This window comes from Miniopterus schreibersii (assembly GCF_964146895.1).
Source record: "Miniopterus schreibersii genome assembly, chromosome: 2".
Taxonomy (NCBI): Eukaryota; Metazoa; Chordata; class Mammalia; order Chiroptera; family Miniopteridae; genus Miniopterus; species Miniopterus schreibersii.
The window spans coordinates 141,515,028-141,539,547 of record NC_138102.1 but is presented as its reverse complement, the minus strand read 5'-3'; the positions used below and the strand labels follow the sequence as shown (position 1 = coordinate 141,539,547).

Genomic DNA, 24,520 nt, shown 5'->3' with positions numbered 1-24,520 from the left:
ATTTTTAAAATAAGATAACATGAAATATATTTCAGTTCTAACTTCTTGATTTGTTGTATGAAACTATGGCTCTCCAAGCCTACTTTTTTCTAACACGGGTTCTCTAAGGCATCTACCACTCATGAGCACATGGTATCTATGCACTCTTTGATGTTCCCCAATAATACATATCCGCCTTTTTGGTTTTATTTCTGGGGGACTTTCTTCCAAAATGGATATAGCCTTTGCTTTTTCTGATTGTAAATAAGGTAACATGTTTTGGAATGTATGTATATATAAAACTATGAAAGAACCAAGAAAATAGGTGTTAAGCTTCTTATATTACAACCAAAAATCAAGCACAATGCTCACCTAGTAACATGAGTATTTGAAACACTATGTGGGCCAAACAAAACAATAGAAATTCTTGAGTTTGTCACATAAGTCTATGGGCTTCCAGTTTCCTAGTTTAGTAGGTAACTTACCTAATACTATTCCACATTCACTCTCCTTTTTTCTAATGCTACTGGTACAGGTGCTGAACCTGTTTCTGGCCTTGCTCCTGAGCTCCTTCAGTGCAGACAACCTGGCAGCCACGGATGATGATGGAGAAATGAACAACCTACAGATCTCAGTAATCCGTATCAAGAAGGGTGTGGCTTGGACCAAAGTGAAAGTGCATGCCTTCATGCAGGCCCACTTCAAGCAGCGTGAGACCGATGAAGTGAAGCCTCTGGATGAGTATGAAAAGAAGGCCAACTGCATCGCCAACCACACTGGTGCAGACATCCACCGGAATGGTGACTTCCAGAAGAATGGCAATGGCACCACCAGTGGCATTGGCAGCAGTGTGGAGAAGTACATCATTGATGAGGACCACATGTCCTTCATCAACAATCCCAACTTAACTGTGCGGGTGCCCATTGCTGTAGGCGAGTCTGATTTTGAGAACGTCAACACAGAGGACGTTAGCAGCGAATCAGATCCTGAAGGCAGCAAAGATGTAAGGTCCCAGCCTAGAAACCAGTCTTTCCTGTGTGAGAACAAACAGGACTCTGTCAGCTCTAGAGATTGGTTCAGCTATGGGCTTGGTAGAGAGATTCTGGAATAGCCAACTCACCCCCCTATTGTCATTCTAAGCCTGCCCTAGATGACCTAGATTCCTGAGATGTTCCTAGATCTATCTGCATGACTTCTAGATCATCTAGGTCAAAGGCTGAAGTAAACCCTCAAGTACTTCCCTGCCATTAATCCGTCTGAGCTGAATCCCTGAGACCAGCCTATAGCCACATTTGTTTAGGTGGATCACTCTCATCTGTGAGTGTGTTTTAGTGTTATATCCCATTCTGACAGAGGTTTTAAAGGCCCTGTGATAATTGTTTGCTCATCATGAGTTGGGTGATGATGCGTTTGTAGTGAGAACTGAGAATTATAGCTAGCATATCATCCATGCCAGAGGTAGAGCAGTCAGTATGGAGTGGACATGTTGCTGCAGAGTCTTTTGATCTCCCTTTTCCTTGCATATCTAGAAACTGGATGATACTAGCTCCTCTGAAGGAAGTACCATCGATATCAAACCAGAAGTAGAAGAAGCCCCTGTGGAACAGCCTGAGGAATACTTGGATCCAGACGCTTGCTTCACAGAAGGTAAGCTAGATGAGAGGGGAGGGGCACAGGGCACGGGGCACTTGCACTGCTTACAGACAATGTTGCTAGGGATAGTGGTTGGATGAGAGGGCGGGGACTTGGTGGCTATCTTCAGTAGGACACTTCGCAACTCCAGAGGGCCCTGGTAGCCTTGCAGCATAGCCTCAGCCCTGCAACCAGACAGTCTGATCCTCCGCTGTGCTCCCAGCTGTGTGGTGGGGCAGCACCTGGTAGGACCTGGGAGATGGAGGAAAGGGCAGGGCTGGGTGGAGCATGTTCACCATCTTACCTGCTTCTCCCGCTGGTGCCAGGTTGTGTCCGGCGATTCAAGTGCTGCAATGTCAACATTGAAGAAGGGCTAGGCAAGTCTTGGTGGATCCTGCGGAAAACCTGCTTCCTCATTGTAGAACACAATTGGTTTGAGACCTTCATCATCTTCATGATTCTGCTCAGCAGTGGCGCCTTGGTGAGGTCCAGGGGAGAACATAGTGAGGGATTGGCTGGGGAAGGGTTTATAGGGACTAGTGGGAAAGACTACATGGGGCCCAAGACCAATTTCTCTGAGAACACAGATTGGCTGTGGACCCATGGATAATGGTCTATTGAAGTGTTTTGGGCTGGTACTTTGAGCCTTGGGGGTTAGAATCCACGCTTATCCACATCCTGATCCTTAGACTCAGCATGATCACCCTCACCCCTAAGACCTCCTTTTCATCTGGATGAGAATACAAATTACCAAGTGTCTTCACTGCTTGGTTTGCCCCAATCTAAGCAACTTCCTAAAATGAACCTCCCTTTCTCACCTATTACCCCAAAGCTCTTGCTCTTTACTTTTCAGTTGCCCAAGGTATGGGGGAAGAGGTGTTCCTCCACCCCCTCTCCCCTTACCCTGCTGGTTTAGAGAAGCTGTAGCATTAGCAGATATTTAGAGAGATCTCTGGTAAAGGGGTTATTTATAGTCCTGTGGTTTGTAAGTGCTCATTAATCAGTGAGGCTTACAGGGCACTGAACACACAGGCTCCTTAGCTCCTAGGACTCATTTTCTTGGCATTTGCTCTCACTTTTATATGGATTGCAACTGAGAAGACCTGGAAGGGTCTGGGATGAGGGAGCTGTTCCCTAGTTGTCAGATTTGAGGACAGCAGGGACTAGAGACACTACATGTTTTCCTACTTTTAATTAAGGGAAAAGTGAATGCAGAATTTTGAAATGTTTTTAAAGAAGGTGGGCACATTTATGTAGGCGTGGAATCAAAGCTTAATCTGGAAGCAAAAATATAACAATGGAGAAACCCCAAATTCAGTGTTAAAGATCCCGCCAGTGCCTTGAGAAGTTTTGCTAATGTGTGAGGTGGGAGACTAAGATAAGGTGAAACGGGCAATAATATGTGGTAAAGAAGACCCCAAGGATGCCAAGGACCAGGTTTATGTGGGAAAGTGTCAGCATGAAAATAGGAGGCAAAGATGGCTTGGTTTCCTTGGTCTGAGTGAAGGGGAGTCACTACCCTGCCCACCCCTGAGTCATTTACTGCTTTCTGAGGCACTGTGGAGCCACCAAGATGACAGACAGCCTGGTCTCTGGCCTCGAGGAAAGGAAGGGTAAGACTAAGGCCAGTGGTTGGAGAAAGGTGCTGATTATTGTTGCCATCCTTCTTCAAATCTAGTAAACAGAAACCTGAAATAACAGGGAAACGTGCCTTATCCTTTGATTCTTCTCTTTCCCATCTCCACAGAAAAAGCAGTAGTGAAATAAATGGTTTGAACTTTGTTTATTGCTTACCTCTGACAATTTGTATTTATCATAATTGAATAAAATGGGATACTTGGCTCAGTACATGAGACCCTGTGCAATTGTAGGCATGAGACTTAAAAATAACAAAGTGAAGCCACAGCTAAAATGTCCAAGAAAAGACTAGAATGTGGTTGTAATGAGACCTCAGAGGGAGGGGACTAGAGCCTCCAGTGACATGACAGTCTTAGGCATCTCTCATATGTTGGGTTATATATTGGATTTCTACAAATGGAAATAAGGGAAAATGACGTGGATGCTGTTGCTGTTTTCACTGAGGGGATTTATTTGTACCAACATCCTAAGAACTGTGGATCCATGACCTTTGCCCCCACTGTCCAGTGATGAAACTGGAGCACCTGCGGTTCACGTGCCTCCACTTTGGAAGATGAGTCTGCAGGCAGCCCAGTGCTGTCCTGGAACTATTGAGAGCTGGCACCTCCCTTTGCATGACAAGGGACTTTTTTTTCACCTCCAGTTTTTTTCACACTTTAGGAACTCTCTTCTCATAGCACCACACTTGTAAAGTCCACCACTCTGCACATGGAAATGCTCATACCTTTGTATTAGGGAATTACCTCATTCAGGAATTCCAGAGAAAGAAAATAGTACTGACATTTTTTCACCTGAGTGTCTCCCAGCCCTGTGACCCTCCACCTGTATCTATGTCAGAGGCTGAAAGGAGAAAAGATTTTGTCATATAAACATATAGTATTGGCAGAGATGTGAAGAAATTGGAACCTTACACATTGCTGGTGGGAACATAAAAAATGGTGCAACTACTTTAGAATACAGTTGGGCAGTTCCTCAAAAAATTGAACATAGATCTTGGCTTCTGTGTTTCATTGGGGGCCATCCCACACCTAAGGCAGGAAGATGGTGGCCCCAAAGAATACTAAAAAGTCACTGGAGTTGATCAACTCTAGGCTCCAGCTGGTTATGAAAAGTAGAAATTACGTGCTGAGGTACAAGCAAACCCTGAAGATGATCAGACAAGGCAAAGTGAAACTGGTCTTCCTCACCAGCACCTGTTCAACCTTGAGGAAATCTGAAATAGAACACTATGCCATGTTGGCCAAGACTGGTGTCCATCATTACAATAGTGGCAATAGTATTGAATTGGGCAGAATGTGGAAAATACTACGGAGTATGCACACTGGCTATCATTGACCAGGTGATTCTGATATCATTACAAGCATGCCAGAACAGACTGGTGAAAAGTAAATCATGGGAAATTGTTCTTTAATAAAAATGGCCAGAGTTTAGTTTAAAAACTGCAAAAAATTAAAATTAAACATAGAGTTACCATATGATCTAGCCATTCCACTCCTCAGTATATATATCCTAGAGACATGAAAGCATGTCCACATAAAAATTTGTACACATATGTCTGGAGCAGCATTATTCACAATAACCAAAAAGTAGAAACAACACAAATGTCCATCAGCTGACAAAGGATGAACAAAATGTGTTATAACTGTACACTGGAATATTATTCATTAAAAGAAATGAAGTACTAATGTATGCTGCAACATGGATGGACTTTGAAAACATTGTGCTAAGTGAAAGAAGCCAGTCACAAAGGACCACACATTGTATGATTGGATTTATATGAAATGTCCAGAATAGGGAAATCTGTAGAGGTAGAAAGTAGATTAGTGGTTGCCTAGGACTAGGGGAAGATAGACTAGAGAATGTGGGCTTTCTTTTGGGGGTAATGAAAATATTCTAAAATCGATTGTGGTGATGAATGCATAACTATGAATATGCTAAAAGCTATTGAATTGTACACTTCAAATAGCTGAATTATATGGTACATCTCAATAAAACTTTTTTTTTTTTAAGCCATGTCTAGCAGGGAAGTAAAGTGAAAGAGACTAGAAGCTGAGTAGTCCAGCCACAGGTGGAAGGAGCTGCCGAGTTGGGCAGTACTTCCAATGTTGCTTGTTTACCTTTAGACACTATAGGCAGCTGCTGCCTCTCTTTCAGGCCTTCGAGGACATCTACATCGAGCAAAAGAAGACCATTCGTACCATCCTGGACTACGCTGACAAAGTCTTCACCTATATCTTCATCCTGGAGATGTTGCTCAAGTGGACAGCCTATGGCTTCGTCAAGTTCTTCACCAATGCCTGGTGCTGGCTGGACTTCCTCATTGTGGCTGTACGTGTCCTGCTTCCTACTTTCCACCCTTTCTAGCAGGAAAACAGAAACAGGGATTTGTCTTCCTCTAATGGCTGGAGTTGCCTGGGGCCCAGGGTGTAAGACAGGATATAGATAGATAGAGGTCTGGGTAAGTTGCTTTCAGAGCCGTGACATCTTAACTTTGGGAAGGGGACTCTGAAGTCCCTACATTTGCTCCAGGGACTGATCAACTAACCAGCTCTTTACCCTGGTGGTTTGGCTTAGAAAGTTCAGAGATTAGGAATGGGAAGTGGAATCCTTGGTATTAAAACCTTTGTTTTTACGCTGGGAACAGGAAGGCTCTTGTCCCAAACAGCAGGATGTCCTCTTTCTGCTGCCAGGAGAGGGGTGAGAGAATGAAGTGGGTGCTGCTGGGATGCAGGTAGAGGAGGGATCTAGGTAGAGTCTCCTGCTGACTGTTCCCGAGGACACTTCCATCCAACTCAAGTCTTCATACCTGACTGATCTGAACCAGTCAGCCTCTCAGGAAGAGGGGAAGCTCACACCCAAGTAAAGGCCCCTCTTGCCACACATTGCCGTTTCCACAGTGACCACCAAACTTAAGAAAATCCTTTTTTCCTTCAGGTTCCAAGACATCTCCAAGGCTTCGTGGCCATTACGTCCCCTGTTATTTTTCAGGGTGGAGGCTGCTGCATCTGTAACTATTTCTTACCCCACCAGCACTTGTTCCTTGTTGGCTTTTCTAACCATGGTGATTGTCTCTTACTCTGTGTAATAACTAAAGCTTTTGCCCCCCAGCCAAATCAGCATTTGAGAGGAAGGGTGAATGGGAATTGTAGGACCAGAACCTATGGAGAATTCAGATCCTGCTGAGGGCTGAGAAGTGCCAAGAAAGTAGAGCACTTTGAGCTGAGTTGGTACATTTAGAATATAGGTTTGTTGACTGATTGGGAAACTACCTATAGAATGCTTCTAGGATCTAGAATAGAACATCATGGAAATCTCTTCCTCAGATAATAGGAGCCCAGCATGCTGCAGCAGCAGTAATCTCTGCCCTATAAATGCATTCCTTTTCCAACAATGTATCTGAAACTCCCATGGTTTATGCTCCCATTTGCATTTCCCATTACAAAAAGCAAGGCTTTGGGAAGATGCCTAAATGAGGTGAGGAGGTCACCCTTTGCTCTTAAAGTGAAACATATGGGTGGTTCCCCTAGAGGGTGCCAGCCTGAGACCCTCCTAAAAAGAGGTTTCAGCACTCCCTTCAGCAACTGTTGATAGCACCTTGTGACAGAAAGGCCTCTGCCTCCCACAGACTGATACTTGAGCTCTAAGAATTAGGGAATAGGTTTGGGATAAGGCCAAGAGAACTAGAGAGACACTGGGCTGGCTCTCTTTCTGGAGCACAGACCCACTTAGAGTCAGGTGGAACACCTATGGGAGTCCTAAAAGCCCTTCATCTTCTGGACCTTCCAAGAACTCAGACAGATACATCTACTACCACACTCCCAGCGGTCCTAGGGAAACTGTGATTTGGAACAAATCTCCCCCACCATGACTTTTGCTGCCGCCACTGTCCACCCTAACCTGAACCACTCTCTTTCTCCTCTTTCGGGTGAGCAACCCGAGAATTCAAGGATATCGATCAGGAATCTCACAGCCCTCTGGTACCCAAATAAGCTGCTAAAAGCATTAACAATTCTGCACATCACCATTAATTAGCAAACATTTTAATCACTTTTTATACTAGGTGGCAGGGGAGTAAGAAGTGTGAGACAGGTATGTAGCCAACTAACAACAATCCATAAATCCCTCCAGCTTAGGGGAGTTGCTGCATTCTTACATTACCATGGAGCCTGACAGTGGCTCCTGAGAACACCTCTACCAGTTATTAGTAAACAAATACCATTCTCTGTGTGGAATTGTCACAGGAGCCATAGGGAGTCACAAGGGATAGGCAGGCATGCTCCAGCCCCTGGGGAGCTTGCACTAGCATGCAGGGCCACTCTGGCCTGATTCAGGCTGGTAGTAATCTAGCATTCTGGAAAAAAGGCTCTCCCAGGACCCTCCTGTTAACTTCTGTCAGGCAGAATGGTACATTTAGTCTTCACGTATCAGATATTTTGTGAGACCCACAACATGCAAAGGCTGCTGCCAGGTGTCATGGGGAATACAGAGAGTAGAAGACATGGGCACTTCTAAGGGCCTGAAAAGATGAGACACACAAACAACCATAGCAGAAGCAGAGTGTACTAAGTAGGGACAGCCCCAGTCTGAACTATGGCTGCACTGGTTGCTGTTTTTGAGTTATGGATGGAGAATAAGGCTTAGACTGGCAGCTAGAACTGTCAGAGTTTTCACTGTTCTTTTGCGTAAAATGTCTAGTGCCCTTGGCATTTTAGATCATCCAGCAATGTAAAAATTTTCGGTCCTAATTTAGCATAATTTCTTAGAGACTCTCTTCCTCCCATTTCATCCACCAATTGACTAATGTCTGGATCTCTCAGTCATCACCATGTTTGTTTCCCTAATGAATTTTCGTTTTTCCTTATTGCCCCTTAAAGCTGCTATGAGTACTTTTTAGAATCATGGGATAATCCAGATAATTTATAAGGTTAATTCTCTTTATTTATAAGCATCGTGAGTTCCTAAACAGAGACATTTTATTTTGCTCAGGTCCTTGGCTGCACTGGAGATCTTGTCCTGTAAAAGAATTGTGTCCCCATTTCCCCAGGGAAATTTGCCCCATCATATCCAGAGGTTAGCCAGCATATTGGTTCCCAGGATGGGAACTTTAAAAGACCCCTCACCTTACCCTGAATTCAGACTGCTGAAGTAGTCTCTGTCTGAAATGTTCACATTGTTTTGAAAAAGTCACCCACTGTCTTCCCCTAGTTTTTCATGCCTTCAGCCATAGATAACCTGAATTTTGACTTCTCAACTCCTTTTTCAGTTTTGGTTCTTTCCCTAAAGTATACTTTAAGCAATGTTCTCATTGTCTCCAGTGAGAGTTTAACATGGAGGCTCAGAGGATTATAAGAAAGTCCTCAGCTACTAAGGAATAACCCAGATAGGATCCTTATTGATCTTGTCTGGGGAGATCTTGGCCAGATTGATCAGTCAAGTGCAGATCTCTCTCAACAGTGTTTAGAGCCAACCTCTGGATTGGAATCTGTACCTCCTCCCCACTTTAGGCCTATTTGTTATCAGATAAATCATATTCAGCCCCCACCAAAAAAAAGAGCTGGAGGTCTTGCTTTGTATGGGGCCTATAGCCACTGAAAGCTTAGTCTTTTGCAGTCTTTACCTGTCACAATTTCGCAGGATAGAGCTGATAAGGGGTATTTAGAACTCAGGTACTTGACTGGGTTGGAACAACTTACCTACAGATGTACCTATTCAGATCTTGCTAAGAATCTGGCAATTTTAGATTATTTGTATTTAAGAGTTGGCTGTATTTGGCAATGGTGGGCAAAAGAGACCTCATGTCTTATAGATGATGGTAGATGGGAGGAAAATGATTGGTTGTTGCTGCTGTGTTCTAGGTAAGGCTTTTGAGGCTCTTGTTGTAGGCAGAAATTCAACCCTGAACTATGTACCCTTTAAAGAACATGAGTAGTCTAATAGGGTAGCATTTAATTCCAGATTTGATTTGGACACTGCCTAGGATTCCAGAGGAGATACCTATATTGATGGATTATGAGTACATGCATAGATAAAGGTTCACTCCCCTTTTTAAAACTGAAGCCTTTAATCTCTTCATCCCTGACCCTCATTGGGTCATTGACCTTCTTCTTCTACCCCCCACCAGTCCTGCTGCTCAATTATAAATATCTTCTTTTTTAAAAAAAAAAAGTTTTGTGCAGTTCAGAGATACAGAATTAAATCTTTAAGATAGAGATGGAAAGCAACAAATAAAACTAAGTTGTGAGTTATTTTTTTCTCTCCTCTAAATTCACTTTAAAATATCAATTCAGGCTAAGAAGATCTGTAACCACAACTTTCCAGCAGAGGGAATTTAGGAATTGTTGATGGGAACATCTTAGCCTATCCCAGAATAAGGGAGACACTGCTCTAAGAAGCAGAGCCCAACCATTCTAGGATTTGATCAACTAAAGGTATTTTCAGGTCTCAGGTCTGGTGCAGCTGTAGGTATAGGTAGTTAGTATTCACTGTTAAGGGATCGTCATGGTAACTCCTCTGAGGCCTCTGATAGAACAGGTGAGTTTGTCTCTGGAAGAGCAGGAAAGCATTCGACCATGACTGTAGGCCTAGAGACCTGCAGACTTCTCCTGAATATGCCAATATATTCAACTCTGACTTGTTCAGATACCTATAATCCTCTACTGGGATATTGGCATCTAACCTGCCAGTGGGGGAGGTGATCTGTCCATGGAAGAAAGAGCTCTGACCTGGGAATCGGAAGTGTGAGTCTTAATCTTAGCTTCAGGACTGCTAATGTGATACTGGGCAAATTCTTGTGTATTGGGTATGTGGGCCTCAATTTCCTCATCTATAAAATAAAATTTTAAAAATTCTTTCCAGCTGTTATTTTAATGATGAGAAAATAGAAGATTGGCCTGGAAGGAACAGACCTGAGGCCAGGTTATTTTGGACTGTTCTGGGCATTATAAGGAAAAGTATGGATGCTGTTGTCCAGACCCACCCAAGTTCTCAGGGCCGTGAAGGAGTCGTGGGTATAGTTAAAAGATGGAAAGATTACTTTAGTTAAAAGTGAGAAATAGAAGAGTTACTTAAGTGAGTTCTCACAGAGTCAAAATTTTGTCCAAAAGTTTCATTTGGTTCTTTCTCCGTGGGAACTGTAAAGTCAGCTGTGGTACTTATTGAATGTTTCCTTTGTGGATGTAGTGACTCATCATATTCTCAAACAAATGGTTTCTTGTCACCCAGGAGTAAGAGCTTGTCCTTGTTGGAAATCCCTGGTGAATGAGCTGAGGAGGAGGGGGCAGCTTGTGTGGAGTGTGTGTATTTATCTGTATTCTTTTCCATAGGTACCATTAAATTTGTCTGGCTTAATTTAATGGGAACTTCTGGGACCTGCAGAGACTATAAAGGGCGAGGGTAAGGTTTTTGTCATCTGTTCAGGCTCCTCTTCTTCCAATGGAATTTCCTCATTCTCTCCCGCTCCCTTCAACCCCTTTTCCAACTTGTGCGTATGTCTGCCGCCCTCTCTCAATTTTCTCTTCCCTTTGTGTTTTTTCTTCTGCCTCTCTCAACCACCTTTCCTTCCAGGTCGTTTGAGTCCAAGTTGAAGTAGGCAGCTGGTGTTACCCACCTCCTCTACCCGGGGGGCCCAACCTGTATAATCAGTGCTAGGGGCTTTGTTCTAACACTCTGGAACCTCTGTTTTCTTTTTCTCTTTCTTTTTTGTTTTGTTTCCGTTTTTGTTTTTCTCTTCTGTTTCCGTGTAGGTCTCTTTAGTCAGCCTTGTAGCTAATGCCCTGGGCTACTCGGAACTAGGTGCCATAAAGTCCCTTAGGACCCTAAGAGCTTTGAGACCCTTAAGAGCCTTATCACGATTTGAAGGCATGAGGGTAAGATACTAAGAGCCGCTGATCCTTCTGCATGCCAGTGGAAGCTGTTGAAGCATGCTAGAACTGATCACATGGTGGGAAGGTCACTCGGCCCGAACTCCGCGATGCAGCTGCTATTTGATCTTCCACTCGCTCCCCGCACCAGTCCCGTGCGAGGGGAGTCGCATTCAGCTGCCTCATCGCATTAATAAAGGCCCCACCCACGCCCAGCAACATGCCGCCGCAGAACATGTCCGCATTGGCTACTCTCATTTGGCCTGGCTTTCCTGTAGCACTTGGGGTGGCTTTCTGGGCTGTTGACTTAATAGGGAGAATCACCAGGTGCAAAGAAGGGGAATTGTAACCCAGAGACCCACTGAAAAGCAGAGGCCGCAGGCAGGGAGAGTTCTGTGTAGGGCCGTCAGCCAGGTGGGGGCTGTGACCGTGGCGTCACTCAGCAGCTGAGAAGGGGCTTGGAGACATGACGGCAGGCCTGGAATTGGGATGCAGTGGAATTTGGCATGGCCCTGGGAAAAGAAAGCTTTTCTTTATATTGTGATTCCTCTTATTGCACCTTGTTGTTCTCAGCCCAGTCCCGTAAGGACTGGCGGCCTCTGTCTGATAGCAGAGCTTTCCTCCTCACCCTACCCCTCTGCCCATGCTCCATGGTCCCCTGTCCTAACACTGTCAAAGTAACAACCAGGTAGGATGCTACATGAATATCAGCTAGTCCTGAAATTTCTTGACACCTGCTGTGCCTGCTTTGGTGACACTCCACCCAAATCTAAAAGGTGCAAGGTGCTGACACCCTGCCAACTTAGAAATAAGGCTCCTTCTTTTGGTGCCTTTTTGCCATCTCTCTTGATTTGAAAAATTGTGTGTGTGCACATGTGTATACACACACATATACACTAAAAAGTCAATTTCCTAAAATCAAGTGGGCAACTGGCTTTTGGTGGTAATTAGTTGTCCTGTGGTAATCAGAGAGGTCTGTTATACTTAACGAGGCCAAGAAAACTCATTTCAATTCAGATGTTGAATACATGCAGGAGAGCAAACCAGAGGATATGTTTTTAAACGTGCAAATATCAGAATCTAGGGATGAAAATTAAACAGTTGCAGTAGTCCACATAATGCCAGACTAATTGGAGAAACTAGATACCAGGACAGTGCTGCTTTATTCATTCCTCATCTGTGAACTGGCCACTAACTACCCTATGATGATACCCATAGTTGTACAGAGAGATAAAAATTTCACTGGGACTTGGGAATTTTATTTTATTATTTTAGTTTACTCACACAAATGCTTTTTGCAACAAATTTGTTTCTTCTGTAGCACAGTCACAGTTTGGTTTACTAAATACAAGCTTTCTGCAACCTACCCAAAGCCATCTGCAGGAAGGTCAGTTCAACAGCAGCATAAATCTATTTTAATTTTAAAAGCAAAACAAAATTTGGGATTCTAAGTCTTTCTGCCATAGTTCAGAGAGATTTCAGAATGTGTGATAAAGTCATTGTTATGCTCAGGCTAAATGGAGAGAGAGAGAGGATATTGCAGAGGACTCAGTGTTTTAGGTGGCCATGGGGTCATTGAAAATAGGATTAAAATGCTCTTCGCTCCTCCCCACCTTCCCACTTTTATCAGAAGGGTTACATTTTTTAAATAAATCATACTAGTTTTTCGTTATACAGTTGATCGTTCATTTTGGTGACTAAAAATTTGAGGATTAAAAAAGTTCATTGAAGACAATATTTGCAACATTGTATCCGAGCCCAGTAGCCTGTGATTCTCCACATTTCCCAACAGTGGTCCTGGATATCTAAACTGAGACTGGTTACCTGAAGAAAGCCTAAGAAAAAATGCCCAGCTAATACTTGCTACTAACTTTCTCAGTCTGGATGCTCATTACATGGCAGAAATAGTCCTCAGGGACCAGCAGGTGCCTGCTTGCTCATGAGGAAATTACTTGAATAACCTAGAAACAGGAGCCCTTTTGGTGGCCACACCTCTTCCTTTTTAGCCCCTCCTCTTGTCTCACCTTTCCTGGACTCTCAGTTTCCACTACCCCAAAACTTTCACTTGTCAGCTTTCAAGTAATTTAAGAGGCCAGGGATCCAGAATGGATGCTCAGAACAGTAAAAAGTTTTATTTGAAAAGCACTGTGGAAAGTGAAACTTCTATATCAAGATTTTCTCAAATAAGATAATAAGGGCAGGAACAAGTTTGAACCCAAAGCCAGGATCTCAAACAATAAACAAACATTCAGCAAAGGAAGCTCTGATATAGCAGTGTCACCTCATTTGGTTGACTCCAGCCAATAGCGCTGGCTGCTTCTGGTTGGGCAGGAGGGGACTCCGACCCATTCCTGTACTGTGGGAGAATAACTGCAAGAAAAAATACTGAGCTTGCCTGAGTTCATAGTGTTATTTGCATGTTATTTTTCTATGGGGGCATATGTTTTTAATTCCTTGGTTTGGGTTCTTGTGTATGCCAACCAACACTTGAGAGATTACCCTTAGAAAATGTTAAATAAGAAACTCTTCAAGACCTAAATACTTATCAATGCAGATGGGCTCAACTGTCACTGTGCTGCTCCAATGATGGGTTCAGACCGTCCCTTGAGAGGGAACATAGGGCCCTAGCCTGTCCTGGGACACTGACTTCAGTCTCTTCCTCTCTTCTTTCTCAAACCAAAGACCAGAAAATTGAAGCGCTCATGCTATTGGCAAAGGAATACTTAATGTAGTTCTTTGCTTTTCTCTCCTCCATAGTAATCTTCATTTAAAATGTTGCTGTGCTATTAAACTTTTGAGGGTATATAATAGGAATGCTATGAAACATGCATGCATTTTGTTGATTGCCAGTACATAGTGGTCCACTAAAGCTATGTTCCCTCTGCCAGATATTAAAAGCTATTTGACAGATTTTATAGTGTTTAATGAGCAATAATATTCTCATTATAGAGAAGACAAAAATGCTGTAAGATTTAGTATTCATTGGCATTTTCCTATCAACTAAGTGAAATTTGTATCAATTGCTAAGTATAAACTTTCATTGAAAACAGTAACTTTTCATAGATTACTAGAAATATTGAGTAATATTTCTATACCTAGTTTTTAAAAATGAATTTCATCATAATTAAAGGCAGTGTAGAATAACTTGAGAATTATTAGCAGAAGAGGATATTCAATTTATTAAGTGACTATCCATGGACACTTGAATTAGCATTTATAATCTATAGTGTGAGAATTCAAAATAACAAAGAATGGTTTCTTACCCTTTGCTGAGAATAACAGCACAATAATATATGGAGCTCAATTAAACAATTTCTGTTTAACATATTACAGCCTGATAAGCTATTGTTTATAGCAAGAAAGAATTATTAGTAAATTTCATCATCTCTGTTTACTGTTTGATTCATAAAACCAAGGTAAGAAGTTTCTCTTTGGTTATGATTAATAAATGAAAGTATGTTTATATCTTATAAGTACATTGGATTTTATAGGATTTTTATGTTATACATGTCTGAGAACAAGGCTCAGTAAATACTTTTGTGTATTGATTCCTTTGATCAATCTTTGAATATAAAAGTGTGAAGAGATCACTTAGTTAGCTAATTATTCTTTCCTGCTGTAAATATAACCCTATATATAGCTGTAACACAAGGACGCTGTGTAGGACAGGTTAGACTGGGTTAAGATAGAAGAGTTTCTAAAGGAGGTTGATTCTGATTTGAGATTTTTAAAACCACATGTCTAGGTTTCAGATCTTTGGGGACCTACTTCCCTGTTGCATACTTGAGAAGATCTAATAGAAGGCTGTGATCTCTCACCTAAGCTGTGCTGCAAAATGCTGTCCCATAGACCTGAGCTTTTGAATCTTTACATAATTTACTCTTATCACTTGAGAAAGTATTATTCCTGTTGTGGATCACCCTCCTTTTGCCTGTTCTTTTGCACATTTCATTGCTTTCTGGTATTCTCACCAAAGGGTGAGCAACTGTAGAATGAGGAGGTAAAATTCAAATCTGATTACCTGACAACTTTGGTAACAAGTAAATAAATATGAGCATCAGTCTCCAAAATAGCATTGAGGATTTTTCAGATATTCTGGCTTTCCTTGCTCAAAGTAATGAACAGTTGTAATACAATCATTTTATACTAATGAAAGAGCTGTTAGATCTAGAAGAGATTTCTTGGTCTAAGAATTAAGAAATAACTGCCTCTCAATCTAAAGGCCTTCATATATAAATTGGAGAAACTCAGAACTAGTATTTTGATCTAATGACGAGTGACCCCTTAGCAGAATATCATTGCCTTTTTTATATAGGACAGAACAGACAGCTCTTCTCAGCCATGTGTTCCAATGAGTGACATTGCAATCTAAAACAAAAACAGGGTAAGGAAAACCTGAACTCAAGTCAGGCTCAAATTAGAGCCCAGAGCTGCCCCCTGGTGTTCCTTGTAGAGCACCGTCCTTTTGGCCCTTTGTGTGCTGTGCTAGTTGGCAGCCTGCCCTGTCTCTTCCCTGCGCTGAAAAACTGCAAGGACATGGTGATACTTGTCACCTCCTTCTAACAAAATATTAGAAGACTTCACTTACATCCATTGTCTTTATTTTAACTCCATTAATCCTCCTAGAGTACCAGAAAAAGGGAGAAGCACTCTTCCCATTTTAGAGCCACCATTCGGGGCCTTAGGACAGAATTCTGAGTCACCACCTAGGACAACAGCAAGTAAGAATCAGGGCAGAAATGAGCACCAGCTTTGTCTTTGTCTCACTACCTGAAATACTATTTTTATAAGCACTTCAAACTCCTCTAGGGAAAACTGCTGCCACAGTGGAAGTGTTGTCTAGCTACTCTCACCTATAGTGCGAAGGAAAATCAAAGGTAAAACAACCCAGAAACTTTGATTCCTGAGGGGTTTTTTTTCCCTTTGCTTTTCTTTTCATTTCCTCGGCTTACTATAGTTAGTGATTTTTAACAATATGCCAACTTTGGGTTTTAAGAGCAGTGATATAACCCAAAACTTTCCCAAAAAACTGGCCATTCCTATGTGAAGAGTCAAGTCAAGCTCTGGATTGAGCAGACATCAACATTAGCCAACCAAGGGGTGACTCTTAGATTTAGAAACCTACAAAGTCAGAAAGAAGAGACTCAAGAAGAATAATGAATCATGTATGAAAAACATCTGTTCAGATTTTATTTTATACCGTTTGGTAGAGGGAATATAGCTTTTTTTTTTTTTTTCTTGAGCCTGCAAAATATGCATGCTCAGCTATTGCCTGAAGTAAGATAACTGGCCTTGCATAGTCATAAAAGAGACTTGATGTACCGTTGACTGATTCAGTACTAACCCTAAAGGGTGGTTCTCTGTGATTTTAAACAATCATACCTTGTTTTGCAGAGGGGGAATGGCTGTTGAAAGGCAACTGATGAGCTCGAGGTCTCTCAAGATTTTCCCATGGGTCATATTTTATGAGAGGGAGATTGGACTAAAATAACTTTTTTGGTCCAGGTTGATGCCTAGGAGAGAAGGCCTTGGGCAGGGGATTTGTGTTAGATGAAATAAATATGTAATTTATCAGAATTCCTCAAAATATATTTCATAGATTTAGAAAATTTTGATCCTACTTCTGGATCTCTCCAGTTACCCTAATTTCAAAAGGAACATAATGTTTCTATAGTCAGAGCAAGCCACACAGTGTCATTCCCCTCCTGGAAATCAAAAGAGTGTGTTTGCCCATATTTCCTCCCAACACTCAGCAACCTCCCCCTTCCAATGCAGGTGGTGGTGAATGCCTTGGTGGGCGCCATCCCCTCCATCATGAATGTGCTGCTGGTGTGTCTCATCTTCTGGCTGATTTTCAGCATCATGGGAGTTAACCTGTTTGCGGGAAAGTACCACTACTGCTTTAATGAGACTTCTGAAATCCGATTTGAAATTGAAATTGTCAACAATAAAACTGACTGTGAAAAGCTCATGGAGGGGAACAATACAGAAATCAGATGGAAGAACGTGAAGATCAACTTTGACAATGTTGGGGCAGGGTACCTGGCGCTTCTTCAGGTGGTAAGTATTGTTATTTTTTCTGTCCAATGAAATTCAGATGGGTAGCAGAAATCTTACTTGGTTCCTCCTTGACCCTGTTCCCAGAATCAAGATGATTCTTAATAGGTCACACGGCACCATGTCATTTCCAAGCTAGTCCCAGGGAGACACCTTTCCTGAGTACTCTGACTTCTCCAACACCTCACTCAAAGGAACTCTCGCTGCTTTGAAGCTCAGCAACAAATAAAGGTTTCTGCAGCATAATAAAGTTGCAGAGTCATCACTTTCTCTCTCCAGGACAGAGTATAAAAAAATGGAGATAAGTGCATAAACAAAACCAAAAAAAAAGTGATGGCAATTTTGATGAGCGGAACCATTCTCCATAACAGCTACACTAAAGTTAAAGGAAAGAACATGGTAGTGCTATGATGCTGCCATTCAGGTCAGCCCCAGAAAAAGGTCCCAATGTGTCACAGTGAGAAAGGATTATTATAATCAACATTTCATTATGCCTGGTTTTCTCTTGCCAATTTTTTGGGATATTTTGTAAGACTCTGTGATACAATGAAAGTTCCTAGGCTTTGGAATAGACAGATGTAAGTTTGAGCCACACTCATTTATTGGATATGTAATCTTAAACAAATTACTCAACCTCCCTGGGTCCATTTATTAAATGTGGATAATACTACCTTGTATCATTGTCAAGAAGATTCATGATAATTTATTAAAATTTCTTAGCACAGTGCCTGGCCCATAGTAATGCTTAATAGTATTTGCGATAATGTATTTTTTTACTATTACAACTGTGTCTACATCATATAGTTGTTGGGCATATTAAATACAATATTGAGTTGAGCAGGTGAAGCTCTCAACTCAATCTTCCATATTAAGCACTTACTGTTAGCTAGTAGGAGGAGGCAAAGTTAATGGAATGAGCAGTGGTTCATTTCACTCCCAAGTACTTTTGTTGTTCTATCCCAGTTCAATAAATTGGACCCGCAAATTGAATTTGAATTGGAGCAGCTCCAGCAGACCAGTACATATCAACCAGCCAGTCAGACATTGTGTTCAGAGTCCCCACCATATGCAAGACGTTGTGTTTGGCACTACTAGAGCCATCAAATACAGAACTACCCACACCCTGAAAAAAACGAAAAAACGTAGAATCTGGTTAAGTAAATAAAACAGAAATAGAATGTAAATAAAACATGGAACATTTTAACTGGTTACCCTTATTTGTTTGCAAAATCAGGCTAGATATCTAGATTAAGGAGTAAAATTGGGAAGGAGCTGCCTAGGCTGAAGCCAGTATTCCCACTACCATAGGCTAAACATGAATGTATTATTAGTAAAGGAAAAGTTCTGACCTTGTTTTTTGGTTGTATTTTTAATGCAGCTATGAATTTTCCAGACCTCATTGCTTGTTTAACACCTTTTTAAAAATGATTCCTCCAAATTCTAAGTATCCTCAGTAGATTCCTGCTACTCATTCATAAACATGAGTTTGCCCCAGCTTTAGGCAACCTTCTCAGCCCCACTTTAAAAACCTTTTGTAAATGTATTGATGCAATTACCATTGTCAGTATGTTTCTCTGCCAAACTTTGACATTATTTTAAAGGACTTAGACAAAGCTCTGTATTAATAAACAGAAAATCTGTATGTCCGTGTGAGGCTGCGCTTAAACTCCCTGTCTTATGTTCTCACTGAACCTAAGCCTGGCCTCTTGGACCCCTGTTTAGACTCCCACCCACCCCCTAACTGGCACAGTTTAATGACTGACTCTGTTTGCCAGGCGACCTTCAAAGGCTGGATGGACATCATGTATGCAGCTGTAGATTCCCGAAAGGTAAGGACATACCTGATGAAACCTCAACCCTCTTAGATGGCTAGAAAATGAGCAGCATGGTGGATCTCATTAGGAAAGAGAGGGAGGCCTAGCCGGGCGTGGCTCAGTGGTTGAGCATCGACCTAGGATCCAGGCGATCGGGGTTCGATTCCCGGCCAGGGTACATGCCGGGGTTGCAGGCTCCATCCCCAGTTGGGGGCGTGCAAGAGGCAGCCAATTAATGACTCTCTCATCATTGATGTTTCTATCTCTCTCTCCCTCACCTTTCCTCTCTCTGAAATCAATAAAGACATATTTTTTAAAAAAAGAAAAGAAAGGGAGGATTAGAACATTTATTGCTTGTTTTATTGATTATAGGGCACTTTGCTCCTCTCAGTAAGTCGTCACTCTTTTACACTGACCGCAGATGATCAGGCTGTTGAATTCAGCCTGTCCAGTGGGGCTGTCTACTCTTCAGTGATGCCTTGAAAAAAGTGTGGCTCTTAGCAGACAGCCTCCCCTCCTCCTCACCTCATGATTTGCATATTCTCCACCTGAGTCATGGCAGGAACAGTGGCCTCTGAGGCAGGACCTGCCAGCATGAAGGAGACAGAGAGAATCTAGGGCTCCCCCACCCCAGCTTGGTTCAGAAGCCCGAGTGGTCAGTTATGGCTCATGGCCTTGGCAGGTCTGAATTGCCCACCTGATCCCCAAGCGAGGAGCTGACTTTCTTCCTTTCTCTCCTGTCCTTTGACAGCCTGATGAGCAGCCTAAGTATGAGGACAACATCTACATGTACATCTACTTTGTCATCTTCATTATCTTCGGCTCCTTCTTCACCCTGAACCTGTTCATTGGTGTCATCATTGATAACTTCAATCAACAAAAGAAAAAGATAGGTCTCCTCCCCTCATTGCCAGTGGCCAGAGGTCCATCCAGATGAGGGGTGTATCTTTCTATGTCTCTGTCCCTATCTCTAGAGAGAGAACACCTCTCTTCCGCTAAGATCCATACTGTCGACTCGCTGTGGCACTTGCCCCCTTATACATTAGCCCCAACCAACTCTTTCTGTTGAGGGCTAGATTTCACAGTGTGTGGCTTACCACATTCCTTGCAACTGCATTCTTGAGGCCTTTTACTGGTTTGAGCCTCCTACCAGAGGGAGAGAGGGTAGGAAAGGGTCTAGTGACAGGAGTTAAAAGGAGAGCAAATGAATAGCTGTAGTGAGGAGTAAAAATTACCTGGACTTGTAACTAACTATCCGCATTAATACCTGGGTACTACTAGCAAATTGGGATTGAGAGATAATCCTTAGAAAGTTCACTTCCTTCCTTGTCCCAGATGGATAACAGTTTTACAAAGCAAACTGAAAAGATTATTCTTGTTCATTTTATAAATCAAGTCTGTCCCAACAAATTCCAAGGAACTCCCCAAATTGTTTTCCTGCACCAAAATTTCTAAATTTTTAATATTGTTACACATAAATGGACCATTAGGCAGGATTTGAAAATCCCTTTTTTTTAAATCTCTTTTTCCTGGAGTTTTGTCAAGAGAGCAGGCTAAAAAAAAAATTTTAGGAACTGTGAGATGTGACTTTCTTCAAAGTCACTGCTCTCAAGGGTAACCCTTCCCTGAGAGTCTGTAATTGGATAGTTCATTTCCTTTTTTCCAGGCAGATCTCAGGAAACCCAAGCTGAAGACAAAGGCAGATGTCTCTTTGAATTACAATAGTTGTCCCAGGTCTACCTCACTCTGGGACAACTATTAGCTAATCTGACCTTAGGAAAGGAAAGGGGATAAGTGTCCCTCAGTTCTCAGTGTTGAACCTTAGGCTCCAAATTCGTAGCACTTGAGAGCCGTTGTAATTGCCCATTCTCTTTTTCCCTCCTTTACTTTGGAGGTCAGGACATCTTCATGACTGAAGAACAGAAGAAGTACTACAATGCCATGAAAAAGCTGGGCTCGAAGAAACCACAGAAACCCATTCCTCGCCCCGTGGTGAGTGCATTGTGCAGGCCGAGGTCAGAGAGAGGCCCCATATGGAAAAAGACTCTGGTAGGGTTACTTCAGAGGAAGGAAAGGGGTAAGTGATGGGCTGCCTATGCCCTCTAATCCTCTCCCAGCTGCCCATCCAGAAGATCTGGGGAGCACGGCATAGGAATAGGGATTAAGGTATGGGATGGCTTTTACATTTGTACTTGACCATGCCTCTGCGCCTTCCTTGGGCAGCAGCAGAGAATTGGCATGTTAACCACATTGGCTCTAGCCCTGGCAGAGAATTGTTTTAAGAGACAACTAAAAATTCACAGAGAAAAGTGAAGTGAAAGCTGATTTCTCTCTTACCAGTATGAGACAGGTTTGGTCTTCATTTCCTCAACTCTTTACCCCACAGGTCAGTCTTTGCAAGGATGTGCCTGGAAGCTAAAATAGTGCCTCTGAATATTTGTGGGAGCAGAAGAGAGTGAAACTAGGAGAGTGTGATGTCCTGGTCTCCTTTGAACTGAGCCTTTTGTAAAGCAGATTTGGGTCCTGGGATTCTGCTTTACCCTGTGTTGGTGGTTGTCCTCTTGCTTCAGAGCAGATACTCCTGAAGCCCTGTGGCCCACTCAGTGGGACACAGCCCCCAAAGACCAGGCTCAAAGTTCCTTCTTCTATAACTTGCATTTAAAGTAACACACACACACACACACACACACACAGTAGAACTCTTAAAATAAAAGCTTACCTGGCAATTTATTTTGTAAATATAAAAGTAGAGCTATTTTGTTTAAATCAAAAGTGGGAGTCCCAGAGTATTTTCCCTACTTACCCCCACACCTGGCATACTCACCTCACCACATTCTGAGGGAAAGGAAACCCTAGGGCTTTTTCAGAACTTGGTTGTTTGAAAGCCACCAAGTTAAAGTAATCCTGACAAATAATCACCCGCCCAAGTACCTAGGCACTTTAAAAACAATCAGGGAGATCTTAAGAAAATGAATGTTTTTTTATTTCCTTGATGTTAGAGTTTCCATTCTGGGATAGAAATGGGACCAAAAGGAGTAGAAGAGGGTTAACATTTCCAAAGTTCTGTTCAGTACTTTGCACGTGGGAACCTGAGTGTATTTTCTTCCACACTAAAATATAAAAACTAGTGTGGTAGGAAACATTAAGAGTGATTAGCACTCATTCAGCAAATATAGCAGGTTCTCCAATAACATTCTTCTGTTCACTGGTGGTTTCATTATAACATTGATGAGATGCATAGGAACTTAACTCTTGTTTATATCAATTATCCTATGGTAAAATTGGTTTTATTATACTTCGCTTTGCCTAAAGTCACCGAACCTGTTGACATTAAGCGGGGACTTATTGTAGTTATAGATCTGCTATTATGTACCAGGCACTAAACATAAAGTGATGAACAAAATTTAGACACTGCTGTCATGGAGCTTACAATATATGGTAGAGGTATAGATAAATAAGTAAGCAAACAGCTATTATAAAATATGCAGTGATGTGAGAGAAAATTAACTGGAGGGCCATGACAGAGGAGAACAGAGTCTTAGGGTGGGAGAATCTACGTCAAAAGAGCAGTCAGAGAAGCAGCCAAAATATGGGCGAAAGAGATCCTAGAAAAGCAAATGAGCCCTTAAAAGCTGGAAACATTAGTGTGGCCAGGTGGTGAGAGCTAGAGGAAGGGGCATGAGATGATCAGGATCAGACTGTGAAAGGCATTTTTAAGCCAGGTTAGCAATAGGAATTTTGTTGCAAACTCAATGAGAAACTTTTGAAAGGTCGTAAGTAGAAGAATGATGTGATTCATTTATGTTTTTAAATAATCACACTTGCTGCTGTGTGGAGATTGCATTGGATGAGGGTAAGAGAGGAAGCAAAAAGACCAAATAGGGACTCTTCTAGAAGTCCAGATGAAAGATGATGGTGGCTTAGACTAGAATAGAGCCAACAGAAGTGAAATGAAGTGAATGAATTCAAGTTATATTTTTGGAGAAAGAATCTGTAGGACCTGAAATGGATTAGATGGGGGATGAGGGAGGGAGAGGAAAGACACAAGAATGACTCTCCAATTTCTGGCTTAGAAACTGGGTGAATAATTGAGATGAGAGAGGAACAAGTTGGGTGAGGGGCAGGGAAAGAACTTAGTTCTGCTTTGGACTTGTTAAATTTGAGGTGCTTATGAATCATCAAGGAGAGATGTCAAGTCGCAACACAGGAATTCAGAGGGAAGATATGGGTTGAGAAGAAAGACCTTGAGAAACTAAGTACATAGGCATTACATAAGTGGTAGGGATATGCAAGCTCTCCTAGAGAGAAGGGAGAGGTTAAGGGAATAGTCAGCAAAGGAGACTAGAAAGGAGCAGCTGGAGAGGTGGGACGACACCTAGAAGTGTGTGATGGCATAGATGCCAAAGAGAAGAGTGGCAATTTTAGAAAACTTGGTGAGATGATGTTGATGTTGGGGCCTGTCCATGCTCCTGCTATCCCAGGAGAGCAGCAGGATCGAGCTGGCTGGTATTATAGGAAAGGAGGCCACACGTTCTGATCAACAGCATGACAGCTTCCACAGCCTGCTTAGAACGGCTTTTGTTTCTTTCCAACCCCTCTCCCCACCCCAGAACAAAATCCAAGGTATCGTCTTTGATTTTGTCACTCAACAAGCCTTCGACATTGTTATCATGATACTCATCTGCCTTAACATGGTGACAATGATGGTAGAGACAGACACTCAGAGCAAGCAGATGGAGAACATTCTCTACTGGATTAACCTGGTCTTCGTCATCTTTTTCACCTGTGAGTGTGTGCTCAAAATGTTTGCCTTGAGGCACTACTACTTCACCATTGGCTGGAACATCTTCGACTTCGTGGTAGTCATCCTCTCCATCGTGGGTGAGTGGGGCACACGGGGATGGGAGAAGGGCACCTGACTGGCCTTGAGGATGAGAGTCCTGGGAGAACAAGTTACATGGGGCTAAAGTGCAGGCTGGTTACCCTCTTAGCGGAGCCCATGTGTCACCTCATGGGCCTGCCCAGCAGATTACGTGGTCAGTGTGTTTCTGTTGAGTCTTTATAGTAGTCTTGGATTGTGAATTCTGGTTGAAGGGGGGAAAAAAAGATTAGATTTGGTTCTTGCTTTCAAGGAATTTAAAGTCTAACAGGGGAGGTCGAAGAAACTGATTTTTAAAACATGGCTACGATAACAGTATAAAATGGAAAAAGGAATGGTAAGAAATTGTTAACTTGGATAATGAGGTGGTCTCAGAAAATTCTGTTGGTGGTGATAGCCGTAATGCTGCTGCTGATGGCAATGCTCGTTTTACTGAGATGTTACTATGTGCCAGGTACAGTTTGAGAGTTTCTTTACTTGCATTATCTCATTTGATCTTTATGGCAGCCCAGGAAGCAGACTGTTTTATTATTTTCACTGTAAAGATGTTAAGCTCACTCAACTCAGAGGTAGCAGAGGCACAACTCAGGTTGGTTTTTTAACAGCAACTGTGTGGCATTTTGCTTTAACCTAAAGGTACGGAAGGGGTGATGTTCTGGCAG

General features: G+C 42.4%; 1 protein-coding gene and 1 pseudogene across 2 annotated transcripts in view; both read left to right on the top strand.

Moving 5' to 3' along the window:
* The window catches only part of SCN8A (sodium voltage-gated channel alpha subunit 8), a 170,086-nt gene that overhangs the window by 140,502 nt on the left and 5,064 nt on the right, over positions 1-24,520 (top strand). Inside the window, exons 17-26 of the mRNA XM_081127064.1 lie at positions 515-982; positions 1,509-1,626; positions 1,938-2,092; positions 5,404-5,577; positions 10,992-11,114; positions 16,884-17,168; positions 18,941-18,994; positions 19,731-19,868; positions 20,867-20,971; positions 23,590-23,860. Of these exons, the coding sequence (XP_080983190.1) occupies positions 515-982; positions 1,509-1,626; positions 1,938-2,092; positions 5,404-5,577; positions 10,992-11,114; positions 16,884-17,168; positions 18,941-18,994; positions 19,731-19,868; positions 20,867-20,971; positions 23,590-23,860 (1,891 nt within the window). The remainder of the gene's footprint in view (positions 1-514; positions 983-1,508; positions 1,627-1,937; positions 2,093-5,403; positions 5,578-10,991; positions 11,115-16,883; positions 17,169-18,940; positions 18,995-19,730; positions 19,869-20,866; positions 20,972-23,589; positions 23,861-24,520) is intronic.
* On the top strand, positions 4,291-4,638 carry LOC308552131 (large ribosomal subunit protein eL30 pseudogene; annotated as a pseudogene). The gene has a single exon. The product of its transcript is annotated as a large ribosomal subunit protein eL30 pseudogene (transcript).